Below are 17,846 nucleotides of genomic sequence, written 5' to 3'. Positions count from 1 at the left end.
GTTTTTTTTCTGACTAGTAACTTGCCCCAAGCTTTTTCCCCAGCATTAACCTTTTAAAAGGAAATGAGAACTATATCTCAGCCCTTGCACGTGTGAAAAAATGGGCCATATCATGAGCTTTCCCTTTTAGATACAACACTGGAGAAATTTTTTATATAGACAATGTTTATATTTCTTGGGCCCCTTCTCACTTTAAAATATCACAATCTAGGGGCAACTTGTGGAAGGCTTAGGGTGAGTGAATACATACCGGTAAGAATTTGGGAAGGGGTGGATAGCATGAGACCTTATGGTTATCAGTTGACCTATGGTCAAAGATGTCCCAGCCAGCATGAGAAGAATTCTTATGGCAAAGTGGAGGCTTTCTTTCTTTCTTTCTTTCTTTCTTTCTTTCTTTCTTTCTTTCTTTCTTTCTTTCTTTCTTTCTTTCTTCCTTCCTTCCTTTCTCTCTCTCTCTCTCTCTCTCTCTCTCTCACACACACACACACACACACACACACACAGCTGATGGTATGTGGTGGAATTACATCCTTCCTATTTAGGGATGAGAGCACTGTTTTTCAACCTGGGCAAATTTAAGACTTCAGCTCCCACAATTCCCCAGCCAGCATGCCTGGTTATCTCCAACCTGAGATTCTCCAGGTTCAATGACATGCTTTTCTGCTGTCCTCCAAGGGCCATACCAAAAACCCTAAACCTGCAGCCCATTTGCTCACAAATGTCACACTTCTATCCCCACCTCTCAAACCAGGGCTAAAAACACAGTAGAAGCTTCTTTGCCATACTGTGAGCAATTATACTGAAGCTTTTTTCCCTTCCAGCTTTTTTTTTGTCAAAAAGAACAAGTCTGCTGCGCTGATATGACTGCAAGCTGCCTCAAAAATAGAGGAAAGACTTTATTTTTTAAGTTAAAAGCTATAGTTTGCAAAATTTCCCCCACATACACAAAGAAACCCCATTCTTAATCTTAGAATGATTTTGGAGGCTCCAGGTTATTCTAGATCAGACATGTCAAACACAAGGCCCAGGGGGGCCAGATCTGGCCCGCGAAGTGGTTTCATGCGGCCCGCGAAGCCATCCTGGAAACAGTGAGGGAACGGCCCCCACTGCCTTGGCCCTGGCCCAGAGACCCTCCTTCTGCCAGAGACCCTCAGATCTGCCCCACTCCTGCCCAGGCCCCCATAGGCACCCTTGATGCGAACGATGTAGAGCTGGCCACGCCCACCCAGTAGGCCATACGCACTTTAGCCACGCCCACCCAGTAGGCCACGCCCACCCTGGCCCAGCCCCCTGAGGGCAATCGCAATGCTGATGCGGCCCTCAATGAAATTGAGTTTGATACCCCTGTTCTAGATGGAAAGCTGTAGGGAAAATTTTAAAAAATTTTTTAAAAATCTTCAGTTGTATTTATTTATTTGAGTTCTATACAGCGTTTTGTAGAGCAGTTGAAGGCAGCTTACATAGTGTTCCCTCTTCCTCATTTTCCCCATACTAACCCTTCCAGTTTGGCCGAGAGGTAAGGATTGGTTCGAAGTCAACTAACTAGCTTCCATGGCTGAGAGGGAACTAGAACGCAAGTCTCACCACTCTTAGTCCAGCCCCTTCCCCCACAAGACCTGATAGGCTGAGAGGAGAGGACAGGCCCAAAGTCAGCCAATGAGTTTCCAATAGCTGAGAGCAAAGTAGAATCCAGTTCTCATCACTCTTAGTCCAGCCCCTTCCCCCACAAGACCTGATAGGCTGAGAGGAGAGGACAGGCCCAAAGTCAGCCAATGAGTTTCCAACAGCTGAGAGCAAACTAGAATCCAGTTCTCATCACTCTTAGTCCAGTCCCTTCCCCACAGACCTGACTGGCTCTTGGGTTGAGAGGGAGGAACTGGCCCTATGTCAGCCAATGAGCTTCCATGGCTGAGGGGAGGCTGAACCTGTGTTTCCTCACTCCTAGTCTAGCAGTATTCATACTAGGCCACGCTGCCTTTGAACCCAAATCCTCTCTCCAGGTCACATATGCACGTAAAAAGGGGGAGAGGTTTTGACTGTACAGCTGCATCCATCATTGTGACTTATTTGCCCATTCCCCCCCCCTTCTCTATTTATCTGTACACAGCTTATATACACATAGCATAGTCATTGCATGCCCTTAGAAAAGGTTTGTGTGTATATAAACTCTTAAAGCAGCAGTGGCAGCAGTTCAAAACTTCCCATAAGAACACTGGCATGAAATCAACTTAAACTGGGATTATAATTTATCCATCACCCTATCAGTGCATTAGAGAAAGGAAAAATTGGGGAGGGAGCTGGGCTTTGCTAACTTATTCTAGGACATCTGACTTCATAGTGGAATTTGGTACAAACTATAACTCCTTTATTGACATGAAGGTAGTTTTTGAGTGGTTGGATTACAACTCCTATTAATCCTTACCGGGTTGGGAGGGGATAATGGGAGGGTCCAGAGGGCAGGGCATTGGATAAATAAATCCTAGAAAAATAAGATATTTCTGCAAATTTACTTTTCTTTATCTAAACAAGGTGTCCATATTATAGGTGGTTAATTGTAGCTACTCTGAAGCAACATCTCAAGAGTCCAGAAAGAAGTACATGGGACAGTGTGTGTGAACACTCAAACATGGTTCCTAGTATAATAATTGTAAAATTATTGGTTTGGGTTTTTTTGTGATGTGTGTATCCAACAGACCAAAGCTTGCCTTGCTCTGCCAACCTAGGTATGGCTTGTTCAAGAAAATATTAGTCTTGTTGCTTAAGAGAGAAAAAAAATCTTCCAAGTCTGGAATATGTTGTTCTCTCCAGAATGGCAGATCCCATAGTTGCTGTTGGCATTTCTTGCATCCGCAAAGGTGTAGCTGGTGGGTGTGGCAGGAGGAGGATGGAGTAAACACCATAATTGGTGAATTAAAACCGCCGAATAATGGGGCAGAGCCGTCCCGGGCCAATTTACAGGCCACACAACTGATCTGAGTGGTTGATTGACGCTTCTGGTCTCTGGAATTCACACACAGAACTGATAGGAAATCCTGGGAACATGTTTGGATGGGTGTAAGTGTTGGGCGTATTGCTCAGAGATAAATAAAAAAGACAGTTGCTCTGAGATGGAACAGCAAGTCTGAGTGCATAATTTCCTAAGTTTAAAAGACTTTGGCACTTCCAGTTCATAAAAGATTAGGAAACAACAGGAGATGGAAAGGAAGCGCTCTGTTTGAGAGAGTCTAGAACAGTTTTACTTAACCTCAGCAGCTTTAAGATGTTCTGGACTTCAACTCCCAGAATCCCCTCAGCCAGCATGAGGCTGAGAAATGCTAGCCTAGAAAGACTGCTCATCACTGTGGCATTATGGGGTTGAGGTGGACCCCCTGCCCTGCCCTCTTTGCTTTAAATGCGTCCATGTCATTTTACACAGCTCGTCTTTTAATTACAAAGCAGGCAGCCTGAATCAAAAGGAGCCGACACAAGGTGGTGGATTTCTTCCAGCCTTAGAGAATGAAATTCAGGCAGAGATGGAGTGTAAACTTACAGATCTAAACCCATAAGTGATTCCTTAAGTATGGAACCAAAGAACAACAATAATACCCCTCAAGCAAATATATCCCACAAGGGTTGACTGTGGCAGGTATCTTCATTTTGAAACATTTTTTTTTGGTGAAAAAGAGCATCAAAAGGGAAAACATAGCAGACACGACAACCTTCAGGCACAGAACATGTGGCGGGGAATTTAGCTTTGTTCTCACCGCCTGTAGCTTCAACATTCAACACTTGCACAAACTTGTATCGCCCGCTGGCAGAAAAAAAAAGTTTTCTTGAACACACGCCCCAAATCAAAGTGATCCCCAGTGACAATGGAGTTCAGTTCTTTGCTTTCATGCTAAAGGACCAGGCCAAGAAGAAAAGAGAGCACTCTGTAGCTTTATATCATTAATAAATAAAAAAAGGGTGGGAATTTCCCTTCATTTTCAACTTCGTTGGGCTTTTCATTCATTGGAGGGGACCTTGCAGGTGTTTGGGACTATGCCCCTGGCTAGGAGGCCAGGGTTGAAAGTTGTGGCACTCTCGTTTCTCAAAGGAACCTGACAATTCCAGAAGTACGATACACAACACTGAGAGATAGATGCTTTAATTGTTTAAGTCAGTGTTTTTCAATCTTGGCAACTTTGTGTGGACTGCAGCTCACAGTATTCCCCTGGCAGAATAGAAAACACTTACTCAAGGGTTCAGAATTTCTTTTAAAAAGCAAAAAAAGAAAAAAAAGAACACAACAATTAGCTTATAAAATATGAACTGCTAAATAAATAAGTGCCAATAAAGGAGAATAGCTCAGGGTTGAAATGAGGGATGCTTGCTGCTCTCTGAGCTTGGTTGTTTTCTTGCAGATGTTTCATTACCCAAACTAGGTAACATCATCAGGACATTTTTAGGGCATAAAGAAGTGCATTTTCAAAAAAGCCCAATTTTTTTAAAAAAAACACCCATTTTTTTTTAAAAAAAACACCATAGCACAATCAAAATACCAGGATGTCATTTTATTCCTTAGATCCCTGCCGCAATCATCTATTATATGAACAACCCTGCAAATGAGATTAAGGCAAACAAAAAGCAAAAAATAAAAATAAAAAAAATAGTGGTGTTTAAAACTGGGGAAAGGAGGTCTTAAGTCCTTGGGGCCAGATTGTTAACCATAGTCTCAATATCAGAAAACATATTACATCTATAATCAAAGAGCTTGGGCCTTTTCTCCCCAAAGGGAAGAGAAAGTTAAGCAATACCTGATCCACCAAACTGCGTGCTACCGAGAGTCGTGGGTCTGTTTTTTCCATTAGTCACTGGCAAGGGAAACATCTAGAAAAAAAGAAAGCAAACAATAACAAGATTAAACATCGGAGAACATGGGTGTGGGGAGAAAGGGAAATAATGCAGCAATTAAAAACATTCTGAGAGGTAACGCCACAGATTTAGTAATCTAGCCAAGATCCAAAATGAAACAAAGCTGTCATATTTGATCAGTGAGCTCTTCAAAACTATTTGCAAAAACTGTTGTCATTTTTGCAATCGCTGGGTAGACAGTAAATCTTCTGCAGGGTTAAATTATTGGGCTGCCTATCTTGGATCTGTTTGCCATTTAAAAACTACTATGCAAACAATAGGAAAACCCACCCAGAGAGCGTTGCAATGGCAAGATAAAAATCAGAAGCGGTAATAATCAAGGCAATAAATTACAGCATTAAAAATCAGAATAAAGCAGCAAGGGAGCCCTAACGTTCTAGTATTCTGAAATAGTTTCTCAAATTCCTAGGAAACAAAAACATCTTCAATCGGCTATCAAAAAAAATTTCATAACGGAAGGGCCAGTTGAGCATCTCGGGGGGGGGGGGGGGTTGCATTTCACAGATGAAGCCTGATACCCACCCGTAAGAGTCAAAGTAGATTCTTAAAATGAATGTAGATGAACAGTTAGAAATGCATTTCTATTTCCTTAAAACTGCATTTCTAAAAGATCTCACTTATGTTCACTTAGGAATCCTTCCAAAAAGTACAAGGTAGATTTTGTCCTTCCCCAAAGGACAGGTGGAAGCTGTCAGCATAGCTTTCCCCAACCTGTTATCATGGGTATTATCTAAATGAAGCAACAACTAGTTCCTGAGCGGGTAGAGGGTAGAGGAAGGACCAACAGTCTCTAACTTCCATGGGGGTGGGGGAGAGGGAGAATTTACTTCTCTTCCCACACAGCCTTAGATTGATCCTTCTGTGTGGACATATTTGATGTCCCGCCAAAGACTGAACAGAGAAGTCCCCATTCTAGAAAATAATTGAATGGTCCCCACAAACCAGAGTTGGTAGACAAGAGTCCTGGCTGGTATCCTCCAGATGTGTCAGGACGAAACCCAGCACATCTGGAGGGCGTCAAACTGAGGAAGGCTGATTAACCTGAGGGTCACTCTACAGGTGTGGTTGAATGAAGAATGCTCCTGAAGGACATATGCAACTGCCTAGTGAAGAATCAGGCTACTGGCATATCTCCATTTGGCATTCTGGGTCTATCCAGCTGTAATTTCCATTCCTCTATTTTGAGCCAGTCTGGCCAACGATCAGAGATAGTATGAGTTGCAGTCTGGAAACATCTGGAAGGACCACAGACTGGACTCACATAACATATCTAACTAGGCTAGAAATGGGGTGAGTAGTCTCTGGCTCAAGATATTCAAACCAGGATATCAATTCAGTCCATCTATGGATTTTTATTTCCAACATAATATGTTATGGGAACATAGAAATGGCACTTTATTTTGTTAAACTGGGTTAGGGGACAGCACGTTGTGTGAACCCAACTATTCTGTCTTCTCTAAGACAGCCAAAAGTCAATAACCTACCAGAGGAAAATGCCTTCAGCAATTTTAACACTTTTACAAGGAGGTGCCAGGAACTGAGCTAAAGATAATTAACAGAATAACAGAGTTGGAAGAGACCTTGGAGGTCTTCTAGTCCAACCTCCTGCTCAAGCAGGAAACCCTACACCATTTCAGACAAACGTATGTCCAATCTCTTCTTAAAAACCTCCAGTGTTAGAGCACCCACAACCTCTGGAAGCAAGTCATCCCACTGATTAATGTTCTTACTGTCAGGGAGTTTCTCCTTAGTTCTAGGTTGCTTCTCTCATTGATTAGTTTCCATCCGTTGCTTCTTGTCCTGCCTTCAGGTGCTTTGGAGAATAGGCTGACTCCCTCTTCTTTGTGGCAACCCCTTAGATCAGGGGTCTTCAAACTTGGCCCTTTTATGAATTGTGGACTTCAACTCCCAGAATTCCTCAGCCAGGCACACTGGCTGAGGAATTCTGGGAGTTGAAGTCCACAAGTCATAAAAGGACCAGGTTTGAAGACCCCTGCCTTAGATATTGAAAGACTGCTATTATATCATCCCTAGTCCTTCTTTTCATTAAACTAGGCCTACCCAATTCCTGCAACTGTTCTTCATATGCTATAATCATAATTCTTAACTGCATGCTTTCCACCACCTGCATTAAGTGCCAGAAACTAGCATTTTTTGGGGTTAACTCTGATCCAACTGCTAAAGGCAAACTTAGAATAAGATTACAGTTGTTCAATCTACTGGTTCCAATTAAAAATGTTTATAGGTAGACTTCGACCTGTCCTTACAATTGGGACCAGGTTTTCCATTGCTAAGCAAGGTGATTATTGTTGTGGGTTGCACCCAATTTTATGATCTTTTTGCATGGTTGTTAAGTGAATCACTGCAGTTATTAAGTAAATCACATTGTCATTAAGTAAATTTGGCTTTCCCCATTCACTTTGTTAGAAGTCAGCTGGAAAGGTCACAGGTGGTGATCACATGACCCTGGGACACTGCAACTTTTATAAATACCTGCTGGTTGATAAGCAGCCAAATTCTGATCATGTGACCATAGGGATGCTGTCATGGTTATTAAGAGCGAGGACCAGTTGTAAGCCACTTTTTTTTCAGTGCTGTTGCAATTCTGAACCATTGCTAAACAAATAGTTATAAGTTGAGGACTACCTGCAATCAATTCAAATTAGGTATCCCAAAGGTGCTTTTTCACAAGACGACTGGACTTCCTTGTTATAACAAAGAAGTCCAGTTGCCTTGTGAAAAAGCACATTTGGGAATAACAATCACCTGGGATGAATGAGAATCTCCATAGATCACGGGTGTCAAACTTGCATCATGTGATGTGTCGTGACATATGGCCTCCCCATGATGCAACTGGTCCCGTGGGCTGGCAGTTTGGCACCCCTGCTGTAGATAAGTCAAATTAGGCTACAAAGCATTTTTCAAATCTTCAATTGGAGTATTACCAGTGAAATGCAAGCTGCCAGGCCCCCTTTTAAAAGCCATTCCTGGCCTGGCCCAGCATCACAGAAAATGTGGCGTCCTTGATGCTTTTTGGAGATTGTTGGGTAGTTTCATTGCCCAGCTAGGTAACACCAGTAGCACTGAAGACATTACCTAGTTGGGTAATGAAATGTCTGCAAGAAAACTCCTAAGCTCAGATGGTACCAAGGACTCCACAGTTCAACCCTGAGCCACAAATATTCTCTTCGGTGGGTCCCAAAGAAAATGCCTCCTCTGATCCTTTTCTGCTTCCCAAAAATGGAACGCTTCTTTTGTAGACAGGTATATTCACTTATTCTGAGGAATGGGGAATATGGGCGATTTATCATTTTCTTTAAGTATGAGACAAGTGGGAATGCTCTTGTTAGAGAGTGATGGCTGCAATATATACGTGCTGCATGTATAAAACAAAGGAAAGATGTTTCTTGCTTTTTTTAAAAAAAAACAACCCAATAAAGTGAATTGACTAAAAGCCTCTTAGCTTTTATTTAGAAACGGAAGATAGGGGTTCTTCACGTAATACCCAGGCACAAACTAGAAGCAACTGGCACTAACAAATACTATACTATTCCATTTTAATTCAAAAGTAATAGTCTTTTTTTTTTAAAAAAAATCCTTTTTAAAAAACTTTTTTTTGAATTTCAACATTTTAACACTAAACATATGGATTTAAAAAAACCCACCAATACCCATCTAAGCCTTATTTGCATAGCCCCACCCCTACCAGATCCCTGGGAGTTCTATTTCCTGCTCACCCTTCATATGTGACAGGCTGTAAGATAACGAACGCCAAATCTTTAAGAACAATAGCAAAACAGTAAAACAGGCAGCACTTGCAGTGACCTGCCGAACATGACAAAATTAATCCCATCTGTCTGGGAAATGTTCTTTTTCGGGCCAAGAGGGAAAGGAAGGAAGGAAGGCAGATTAAACCTCAGACCAGTTCAAAAACATTTGCACGAGGCAAAAAAAAAAATTCTTAAAAGTGGAAAGATCTCCCACATTTATCACTCCAACCGCTTATTTTACCCTTGCTCAACACACATTCACAGTATCACTCCAGCTGGAAGTTTCCTTCCAAATAAAAATCTTCCTGCTTGTACCCTACAGGAAGGCCTGTGAAAATATCCATCAATCCCAATACTGGGAAGGCTTCAAATGAGACCCATTTATAAAATCACATATACAAAATTGTATCTAACTGATAACACATGTTAAAAGCAAGGTATGTTTTCAAGTGCCAGCTATTATAATAGCAATCATGTATCTGCTGTTGCTTGCTTTCAAGTAAGATGGGTAACAGTATCAAAATGCCCAAATAACTACTTAGATACATCTGCTTATCCAATTACTGACTTCCCAGTGCTACTATGTGTAAAGGTAAAGGTTCCCCCGCACATGCGTGCTAGTCGTTTCCGACTCTAGGGGCCGATGCTCATCTCCGTTTCAAAGCCGAAGAGCCAGCGCTTGTCCGAGGACGTCTCCGTGGTCATGTGGCCGGCATGACTAGACGCCAAAGGCGCATGGAACACTGTTACCTTCCCACCGTAGTGGTCCCTGTTTTTCTACTTGCATTTTTACGTGCTTTCGAACTGCTAGGTTGGCAGAAGCTGGGACAAGTAACAGGCGCTCACTCTACTATGTGACAGGCTATCAATTTCTGGTTTTTGATTCAGCTCCAATAAGGTTTGTATTCATCATTGGACCTTCATCATTCATGCAGACTGCTTTTCAAGCCACCTAACTTCCTAGGTCAGTGATGGCGAACCTTTTAGAGACCGAGTGCCCCAAACCACCCAGCCCCCCCAACCCTGCCCCCCCTGCAGAGTTACCCACCACCTCCACAACCCGCCACATATCGCCCAGGGCGGTCCTGCAGCACCATGGCAGCCACACCCTCTGCCTGCACCCTGCAGCATCAACAGCGCACGACAGGGCATGAGGGCGGAGTCTTGTCCCCGCTGCCCAGCTGCCATGTCCTTGGCTGCGCTGCTCTGCGCGGGCCACACCTGGGGGCGACTCTCCTCCGGAGGTGCTGCTGGTGAGGAGGGGGCTGCAGGAGGCGGGGCTTGGGCAATGGCGCGTGTGCCCACAGAGAGGGCTCTGAGTGCCGCGTCTGGTACGCGTGCCATAGGTTTGCCACCACTGTCCTAGGTCCTCCTCTGCCGGTAAAAATTTGGCCACTTGTAAAGAAGAATGGATGCTATTCTAAAATGTAGCCTCAATCCAGAGAAAGGATTGGCTAGGGCTCTGGAAAAACTTTGTGGGAATCGAGGTTAGTTTTCCTGCAGAGATGGCCAATGTCTAACTCAGGGGTAGGCAACCTTGGCTCTTTTATGACTCATGGACTTCAACTCCCAGAATTCCTGAGCCAGCCTGGTTCAGGAATTCTGGGAGTTGAAGTCCATGAGTCATAAAAGAGCCAAGGTTGCCTACCCCTGGTCTAACTAGAGTGAACCACTTTAGAAATATCTCAGAGAGTTGAATGTTCCTTCAGTTTAAAAAAAAATTCTAGAAAGATACATAAAGCCAAGCAAGATGGTCTCTCTCTCTCTCAGTAACAGATCTTCCAGATTTTTCCAGCCTGGGAAATTGCAGGGGATGTGACTGTGTTCACTGCCAACCATGATATGCAATATTGAGATTCTTGCCTGCAGAAAATTAACAGGCCAGGTGGCCTTTTCTGTGGCATATTAAGTTTTAGGATAGATCACCTCTGCTTGATCACACTAAATTGTATTCAGTCCAGGATAGCTATGGTGAGGGACCAAAGGACACTAATTAGACCTTTCTGTGTAATATAGGAGGAGCCAGATTCACTTAACAACTGTGCTACTTACTTTTAACAGCTGCAGTGATTCACTTAATAAGAAAAGGCAAGAAAAGTCATAAAATGGGGCAAAACTCACTTAACAAACATCTTACTTAACAACAAAAAATTGGGGCTCAATTGTGGTCGTAGGTCAACAAGTTCCCACAGTTTTCTGGCACGTTTTCAGAAGTGGTTTGCCACTCCCTCCTTCCTAGGGTTGAGAAATACTGGCTGGCACTAGATCTCCCAGCTGTGTCTAAGGCAAGATTAGAACTCACTATTTCCCAGCTTCTAGCTTTTAATTACAATGCCACGTTGAGTCTCTACATTAATGTAGGAAATATATAGTTGATTCAAAAGACCCTGAAAATGTGTACTCCCACCACCACGTTAAGGGGCTTGAAATGGATTTGCAAAAAAAAAAAAAGAATTAGGGTGCCAGTTTGGTCTAGTGCAGGATGCCTGGCTGAGGAATTCTGGGACTTGAAGTCCACAAGTCATAAAAGGGCCAAGTTTGAAGACCCCTGGTCTAGTGGTTAAGGCACCAGGTTAGAAAGCGGGAGACTGTGAATTCAGATCCCACCTTAGTCATGAAAGCTGGCTGGGTCACTTTGGGCCAGCCATTCTCTCTCAGCCCAATCCACCTCACAGAGTTGTTGTTGTTGTTGTGGGAAAAACAGGGGGAGGAAGGTATGTGGATATGTTTATTGCCTTATTTATAAAAATAATAAAGGCAGGATATAAATAAACAAAAATTAGAGGAAGAGAAACCGGGGTGGAAAAGAATGAGCTACGAAGAAGATGGCAGCTCCATTTAAGCAGAAACATTATCCTGCCAATGTGGAACAATCGCCCGAGTGAAAAAAAACGACGACTTTCCAGCAACCCTCAATAATCATTTGCATGACGCCCCCAAACATTCATGATCAGAAGAAAATATTAACCAATCATTAACAGAGCAAAAGGAACTAACCAGAACAGAAGATACACAATCTACCCACTGCTCCTCCCATGAGCCAAAAAATATTGGGGAACAAACCACATAACGTGGGCGGAAGGGACACTGCTGCAAAGCCAGGATGTCCCCCCTTTGAACAAGCCAGAAACAAGCCACGAAAAAAGCAAGGATTGCCCCTAGTCATCCTTTGCTCTGCAGTGTATCTCTTTATCTCCCTCCAGCTTCCTTCCAAAGAGCCTCTTATCTTAAAAGGGCTCTTATCTTAAAAAGCCAAGGTCTCCCACCCTTTGAAGTACAATTTGAATGACAGCTTCCCAACTGCATCTACTCCTGTCAGTGGAAGCTCAAAAAAGCATTGAGAAGAAAGGGAAAGAGGTGGTGGTCCTGCTGGGAGGCCCTGGTGAAACATCCAGTAAAATATTGAGCCAATGGTGGTGAGAATCTAATGCAGTGGTTCCTTAAACTTTTAAGTTGTGTGGACTTCAACTCCCAGAATTCCCTAGCTGGCTATGCCAGCTGGGGAATTCTGGGAGTTGAAGTCCACACATCTTAAACTTGCCAAGTTTTGAAAAACACTCATCCAGGACAAACAAATATTTTTGCTTGGTCTGGGACATTTGGGGTTAATACAAATATAGAAAGATGCAACAGAGAAGCCAACCCAATCAACAAATACCCCCTCTAGAAGAATTTAAAAAAAAACATTGGGGCAGGAGGGGACCCCAGAACAGCACCCATTTCTGATCTTTGCTTGTTCTCTGACACCTCCCTCTAAATTCCTGCTTCAAGCAAACGTACCTACTCATCAAGCCAATGCTGCTTTCTTTCTCTGGCCATTTCAGATCATTTGCAAGGAATTCAGCCAGCAGAACTTATTTCCCAGTACAATAAACACCAATTAAAATTCTGGGCTTGGCCAGAAAAGAGCCTGAGATAGGCAGACTCTGGACGAATCCAGGATTAATGATAGTATTTTGCACGGTTTAGGAGAACCTCCTTGCACTTTTATCTGTTGGGGGAAAAATTTTAAAAGGTGGAAGAAGACATGCGACTGATTTGTTTTCTTCCCATCAGGTCAACTACTGTACCTCCTTAAGCCTTCACAACAAGGAGACTATGCAATTAGTGGTCCCCCTTGACACTCTTAAGTACAGGGAACAAACAAGTCGAAGCTTGCAGTTTGTGACTCCCAGTTAAAACCCAACCCCCACCCCCACCCCGCTGCTAGGGGTTTCCTTCAACCCCTCCCCTTGCAGCCCAGAGCATGCCGGGTACAAATGGAGCTGCTGCTCTTTTAGACATCACACACACACACACACACACACAAAACAACCCCAAATTCAGGGACCTCTGGAGCCTCCACTCCCACTCCCAGCGTCTCACTTACCATGCTGAAATCTAGCAGGTCGCTTAATTCTTTATCAGTTCCTGCTGCAGCCATTCTTTGTTGCTGGTTCATATTCCCACCGATTGAAATGGTGTCTGTCTTTTTTAGAAAAAGAAAACAGGGAGGGAGGGAGGGAGGGGGTGACAGGGAGGAGAAAGGAAGCAGGATAGGAGAAGTGGAGAAGAGAAAGATTATTTTTTTTTTAATGGAATGGAAGCGCTTCAAAATAAGCTCATGTTATTCAATACTAGATATAATATGCAACTATTTCTCAGAATTATAAATCCTCCCGGGCAAAAATTCTCTAGCAAGCAAGGAGTAATTAAAACTCTTTCTTCTTGCACACACAGGCACGAGTGTGCACGCGCACGCGCGCACACACACACACACACACACAGAGTATATTTAAGTGCCAATTTCTTGACTTTCAGCCACTTCAAAACCAATAAAAAAATTCTAAAAAAATCACTGATAAATGCAAGAACGGGGAGGCAGCAGAAATCTAAAGGTTATGGCCTATTTTCTATTCCAGATCACCTGTTGCTCCAGTTACCGAACTAGTACTTAGAAAAGTTGCTGGCTTTGGTTTTTAAGGTTCCCAAAGTAATTCTGCACTTAATACAAAATGCTGCATCTATTTACAAATCCATCAATCACAATCACAATCCTCTTTTTTTTTAATTAGGACTAGAGTTGTTGTATTCTTGCAGATAATAAAGCAAGAGTTTCATTTCCTGTACCCTTAAAAGACACAATAGGAAATACTTAAAATCTGAATTTTGGATACTGGCTCTAAAAACTAAAAATCAACATTTGATCCAACCCCCACAGGGCAATTATACTGCAATAGTACACCAACCTGAGAATAAACTCTGTTGAAACTTTTGAGCAGAAATGCAAAAAAATGGGTGTCTTATGTGCCCAAATTTAGATTAACAGTGAATACAAAAATTCCATCTTTTGCACAGAGACTTTGCTTTATCTGAGGAAAAGCTACTTGTATTGATGAGCAACAATTTTCTCAAATCATCAGCTTCATTTGGTCACCACCTCACTCTCCATCCTTCCCAGCCTTATCCTCCCCATAAAAAAAAGACTGTAGTGTCCTTGGGGCAGGGAGCCTTTGTTAATTTTGCCTGCCCCATGTTGCTGACTGTGTGGTTTTTAAAGTCTGTCTTTTTGTAAGCTGCCCAGAATCATTTGGGAATGGGTGGCATGCAAATGTGTAAGATAAACCCATAATTACTAACAGCTCCTTGGCTTGGAAGAGGCCACAGAGATCATCAAATCCAGCCCCCTGCTCAGTGCAAGAATTACAAAAGGAAGACCAAATGACTTGCTGGTTTAAAAGAGCCTAGGTGTATACTTGCACTGTGAGAATACAGATAATTATTGTACTTGCAAGTGAGTAAACAGTACACAACTCAGTAGGATCTACTGCAGAGTAAACCTGGCCCAGTTTTAAGCAATCCTTTAAAGCACAGAACATTTTTTTTTTTGCATCTGGGCACCTCCAAATGCAACAACGAAGTCCACAATCCTCAGTCAACAAGGAAAGGCTGCTGTAAAGCATTGAGGGGAAAGGAGGTTGTCCTGGTTGTGTGTATCTGATCAAATGGGAATGCTGCCTAGGAAAGCAGTCAGATAAAAGCTTTAAATTTGTAGTCTTCAGAAGAAAAAAAATTACTTCACACTGTGATGTGAAATGTCCTCACATTTAATCTCGCTTGCTGGTAAAAGCTACAGATAGGAGAAACTTCAAGGCTCAGGAATTGCAGCACATAATTATTACCGTAAGTAATATTTTATTTAAATCCCCCTAAGACTAGAGCTTATGGTCACCCACCAACGATATGAACAAACAAAAGGATGTACAACTCTCTGCCACAAGATATGGTACAAGCCATTCATTATAAAAAAAAGGAGTTCAAATTAGACAAGAGGACAAATGAAAGATTTCTTAGTACTTTTTAAGCATGAAAGTGGGAATTTAGTTTCCACACAGGCCTTTGATCCCAAATGGGATGTATCAAGGCACAAAACAAACACTAGAATCCTTAATTTCTTTGAGGCTTGTGAACAGATAAGATACTTGTGCACCAATGCTCACGTGGAATCACAGACCTGGAAGATACACCCAATTGTTTATTGATATCCTTCTCTTATTATTTTTACAAATAACACAAGGTGGCTAATATAGCTAATTACTCCTTCCTCTTTCTATTTTCCTCACAATGAGGACAACCCTGTGAAGTGGGTTGAGCCCAGAGTGGGACCACTAGTCCAAAGTCACCCGGCCAGAATTCATGTCTAAGGCAGGACTAGAACTCATAGCCTCTTGGTTTCTAGCCTGGCATCTTCACCACTTAGACCACTCCACTCTCCTTTTCAATGCTCCTAATTCTGCTGGATGAAAATGGGAGATTTCCCCCCCCTCCCCAGAAATGCACTAGTGGGGTTTGCCCCAAATTACTAAAGCACACCTTCTACAATATGTGCTAACCAGGGGTTGACAGCTCAACCAGTTTAATTGCTCTAGTTTCTTGAGTTTTCTTTACTAGTTCTCTTCCTTTTCTACATGCCCCCAGGCCCCATTGCCCCATGTCAATCAAAATAGAATAGAATAATAATGAAGTAGAATATCTAAGTACTCTTAACTGTGCCTTATATATTCATTGTCAATCTTATGTAATAGACATATGGGGAATAGCAATATTTACCTTTGCTGGTAGATAGATAAATGTGTGTTGCTTGAGTGGGTGGGTAGAAACTTCAGATATGTCTACTTGAGAGTAAGCTCCATGACTGCCAACGGGCCTTACTCTACACAAAGCACAATTAGGATTGTAACCCAGACCTTTCAGGCTATGCCATGTAATGGGCAGAGAGGCCCACTGAATACTATGAGGTTACAAGACTGTGCAGCAAATCCAGTTTACTCTATAATTTAGAAGGGAAAAGAAAGACTCACACCCACTCACTTTCTCTATGAACTTAGTGAAGGCAATTGAGTAATGGTGCAATAGAGCCTTTAATTTCAGCAAACTATCTGGCAATTACTTTTTATCTGAAAGTTGCTAAGCGTGTTTCCAGAAACTCCTTGTAATAAGGACTAAATTCAAAGATGGAAAACAAAACTTTTTGATCATTCGCCCAGAAAACCAGATTGCACTCCTGAAGACCTGGATTCAACTCACTGAGGAAAACTCACCGGGCCTGTCTGTCTGTCTCTCTCTCTCTCTTTCCCCCCCCACCACTCTCAGCTCAGCATACCTCACAAGACTATTATGAAGATAATCTGGAAAGAGCAGACTGCTACACTGGAGGAATGGTGGCAATGAAATAAAAATAACCCCAAAGCTGTGGGGTATCCCCAGAATTTCTCCTCACTCTGGAGTGAGGAGCAGAGAAGGATGGTAGAAAGCATTGGTACCTACCACCCATCTACCTCTTCATCAAGTTTTCCTTTTTTTTTTACAAAAATAAATCTCCCCCTGTTCCATTCACATATGTGTCTGGGGGGAGAGATAGAAAAAGCACCCCTTTAAACTGCATTTCAGCCCTCCTCCGCTGAGGGCACTTGCCAGTCCTAAGCCGAGGCACGGCAGAATCCCAGACACGTGCTTTGGGCATGAGCAATCGCCTGGATCCGGCCGATGAAGCCGATCTCACTTCAGGCACGGATGTTCCAGGAGGGATGTTCCAGGAGAGTCGGGGGTACAACCCTGCGAGCTGGCTGGTGCCCTTCCTGGCTGGTGCCCTTCCGTTTCTCCGCCGGGAAAGACACGCACAGAGCACAAGGGCAAATTTTAAAGTGGCTGGACTGCAGGCAGTTTTCCCCTCCCCAAAATATTTCTTCAAATCTTTTTCCCTTCCCCGTCCTGCCTGAGAAAGTGGCTTTCCCCCAGCTGATGAGCGTCCCCCAACCTACCCCCCCATTCCAAACGGTTCCCCTCCCTCCCCGCTGCCCTTCAACCTGACTCATTTGGGGTTCCTTTCACTAGAAGCGGAACACTTTTTTTTCCCCCTTCAGGACAAAGACTCCAAACCAGCTCCCCGGGACCCTCCCCCATCCCCCAAGCCCCTCCCCCTCCCCCTCCCCTATTACCATACTTTTAAAGAAAAAAAATTAAACAAACTCCAGGCAGGTTTATGGATATTTGCTAGAACTCTTCTGCTTTCTAAGTGTTCCATCTTTAGGCAACTTAATGCAGTCACAAACAGATCAAAAAACGCGGAGAGTGGGGGGGGGAAGAGGGAGGGGGAGTCAGGGGAAAACAAATCTAACACAAAGCAAAGTGTGTGCGTGTGTATGAGGGGGGGGTGTCTTGCCTGTGGATGAAAAAGAAAAGTTTGTAATACGCTCAAAGGCTCCCGACATCTATCTACTTCGTGCATTCACACAGAGCTTTTTACAATTTCTTTTTGAACTAGTGGAGAAAGGGGGGAGGATTCGCATTAGGTTTTCTCTCTTTCCAGTTTGGTTTAATGCAGCAGACAAGGAATCTCTTATATGCAAGCAGCTGCCATCTGGGGCCTCATCACACCCCCCCTCCTCAAATGCAGCAGCACCCATATTACTGGAGGATAAATGCTGTATCTAAGAACGGACTTGGGGGATCTCCCTTTTCTCTTTCAGTAACTGAGGCCTAACTTATTTTACAGCTATCAACAACTTGCTCACAATAAAGCAGTCAATTAGATTAATATAGTGTTGCTTTGAGAATATTACACACAGGTATATAGAATGATTTCACACAGATAAACCTATAGATTTTAGACATGTAATATATATGTACAGGAACAAGTGATTG

General features: G+C 43.0%; 1 protein-coding gene and 1 long non-coding RNA gene across 10 annotated transcripts in view; both read right to left on the bottom strand.

Moving 5' to 3' along the window:
- Nucleotides 1-17,846, bottom strand: part of TCF3 (transcription factor 3) — a 129,404-nt gene that overhangs the window by 108,949 nt on the left and 2,609 nt on the right. For 8 of the 9 annotated variants that reach the window (XM_083349652.1, XM_083349654.1, XM_083349655.1 and 5 more), the window contains exons 2-3: nucleotides 13,033-13,131; nucleotides 4,776-4,848 (exon numbers count right to left, since the gene is read on the bottom strand). In XM_083349652.1, coding sequence (XP_083205778.1) covers nucleotides 4,776-4,848; nucleotides 13,033-13,104 — 145 coding nt within the window. In that variant the 5' untranslated portion in view covers nucleotides 13,105-13,131. The remainder of the gene's footprint in view (nucleotides 1-4,775; nucleotides 4,849-13,032; nucleotides 13,132-17,846) is intronic. The other variant, XM_083349653.1, reaches the window with a different exon arrangement.
- Nucleotides 427-1,700, bottom strand: LOC310632803. Its single transcript, XR_014490916.1, has 2 exons — nucleotides 1,343-1,700; nucleotides 427-985 (listed from the first exon to the last, which is right to left on the bottom strand). It is a non-coding gene; the product is annotated as an uncharacterized lncRNA (long non-coding RNA).

Source organism: Vipera ursinii (assembly GCF_947247035.1).
Source record: "Vipera ursinii genome assembly, chromosome: 1".
NCBI lineage: Eukaryota > Metazoa > Chordata > Lepidosauria > Squamata > Viperidae > Vipera > Vipera ursinii.
Note: the sequence above shows the minus strand (reverse complement) of the source record. Positions and strands in the feature narration are given on the sequence as shown.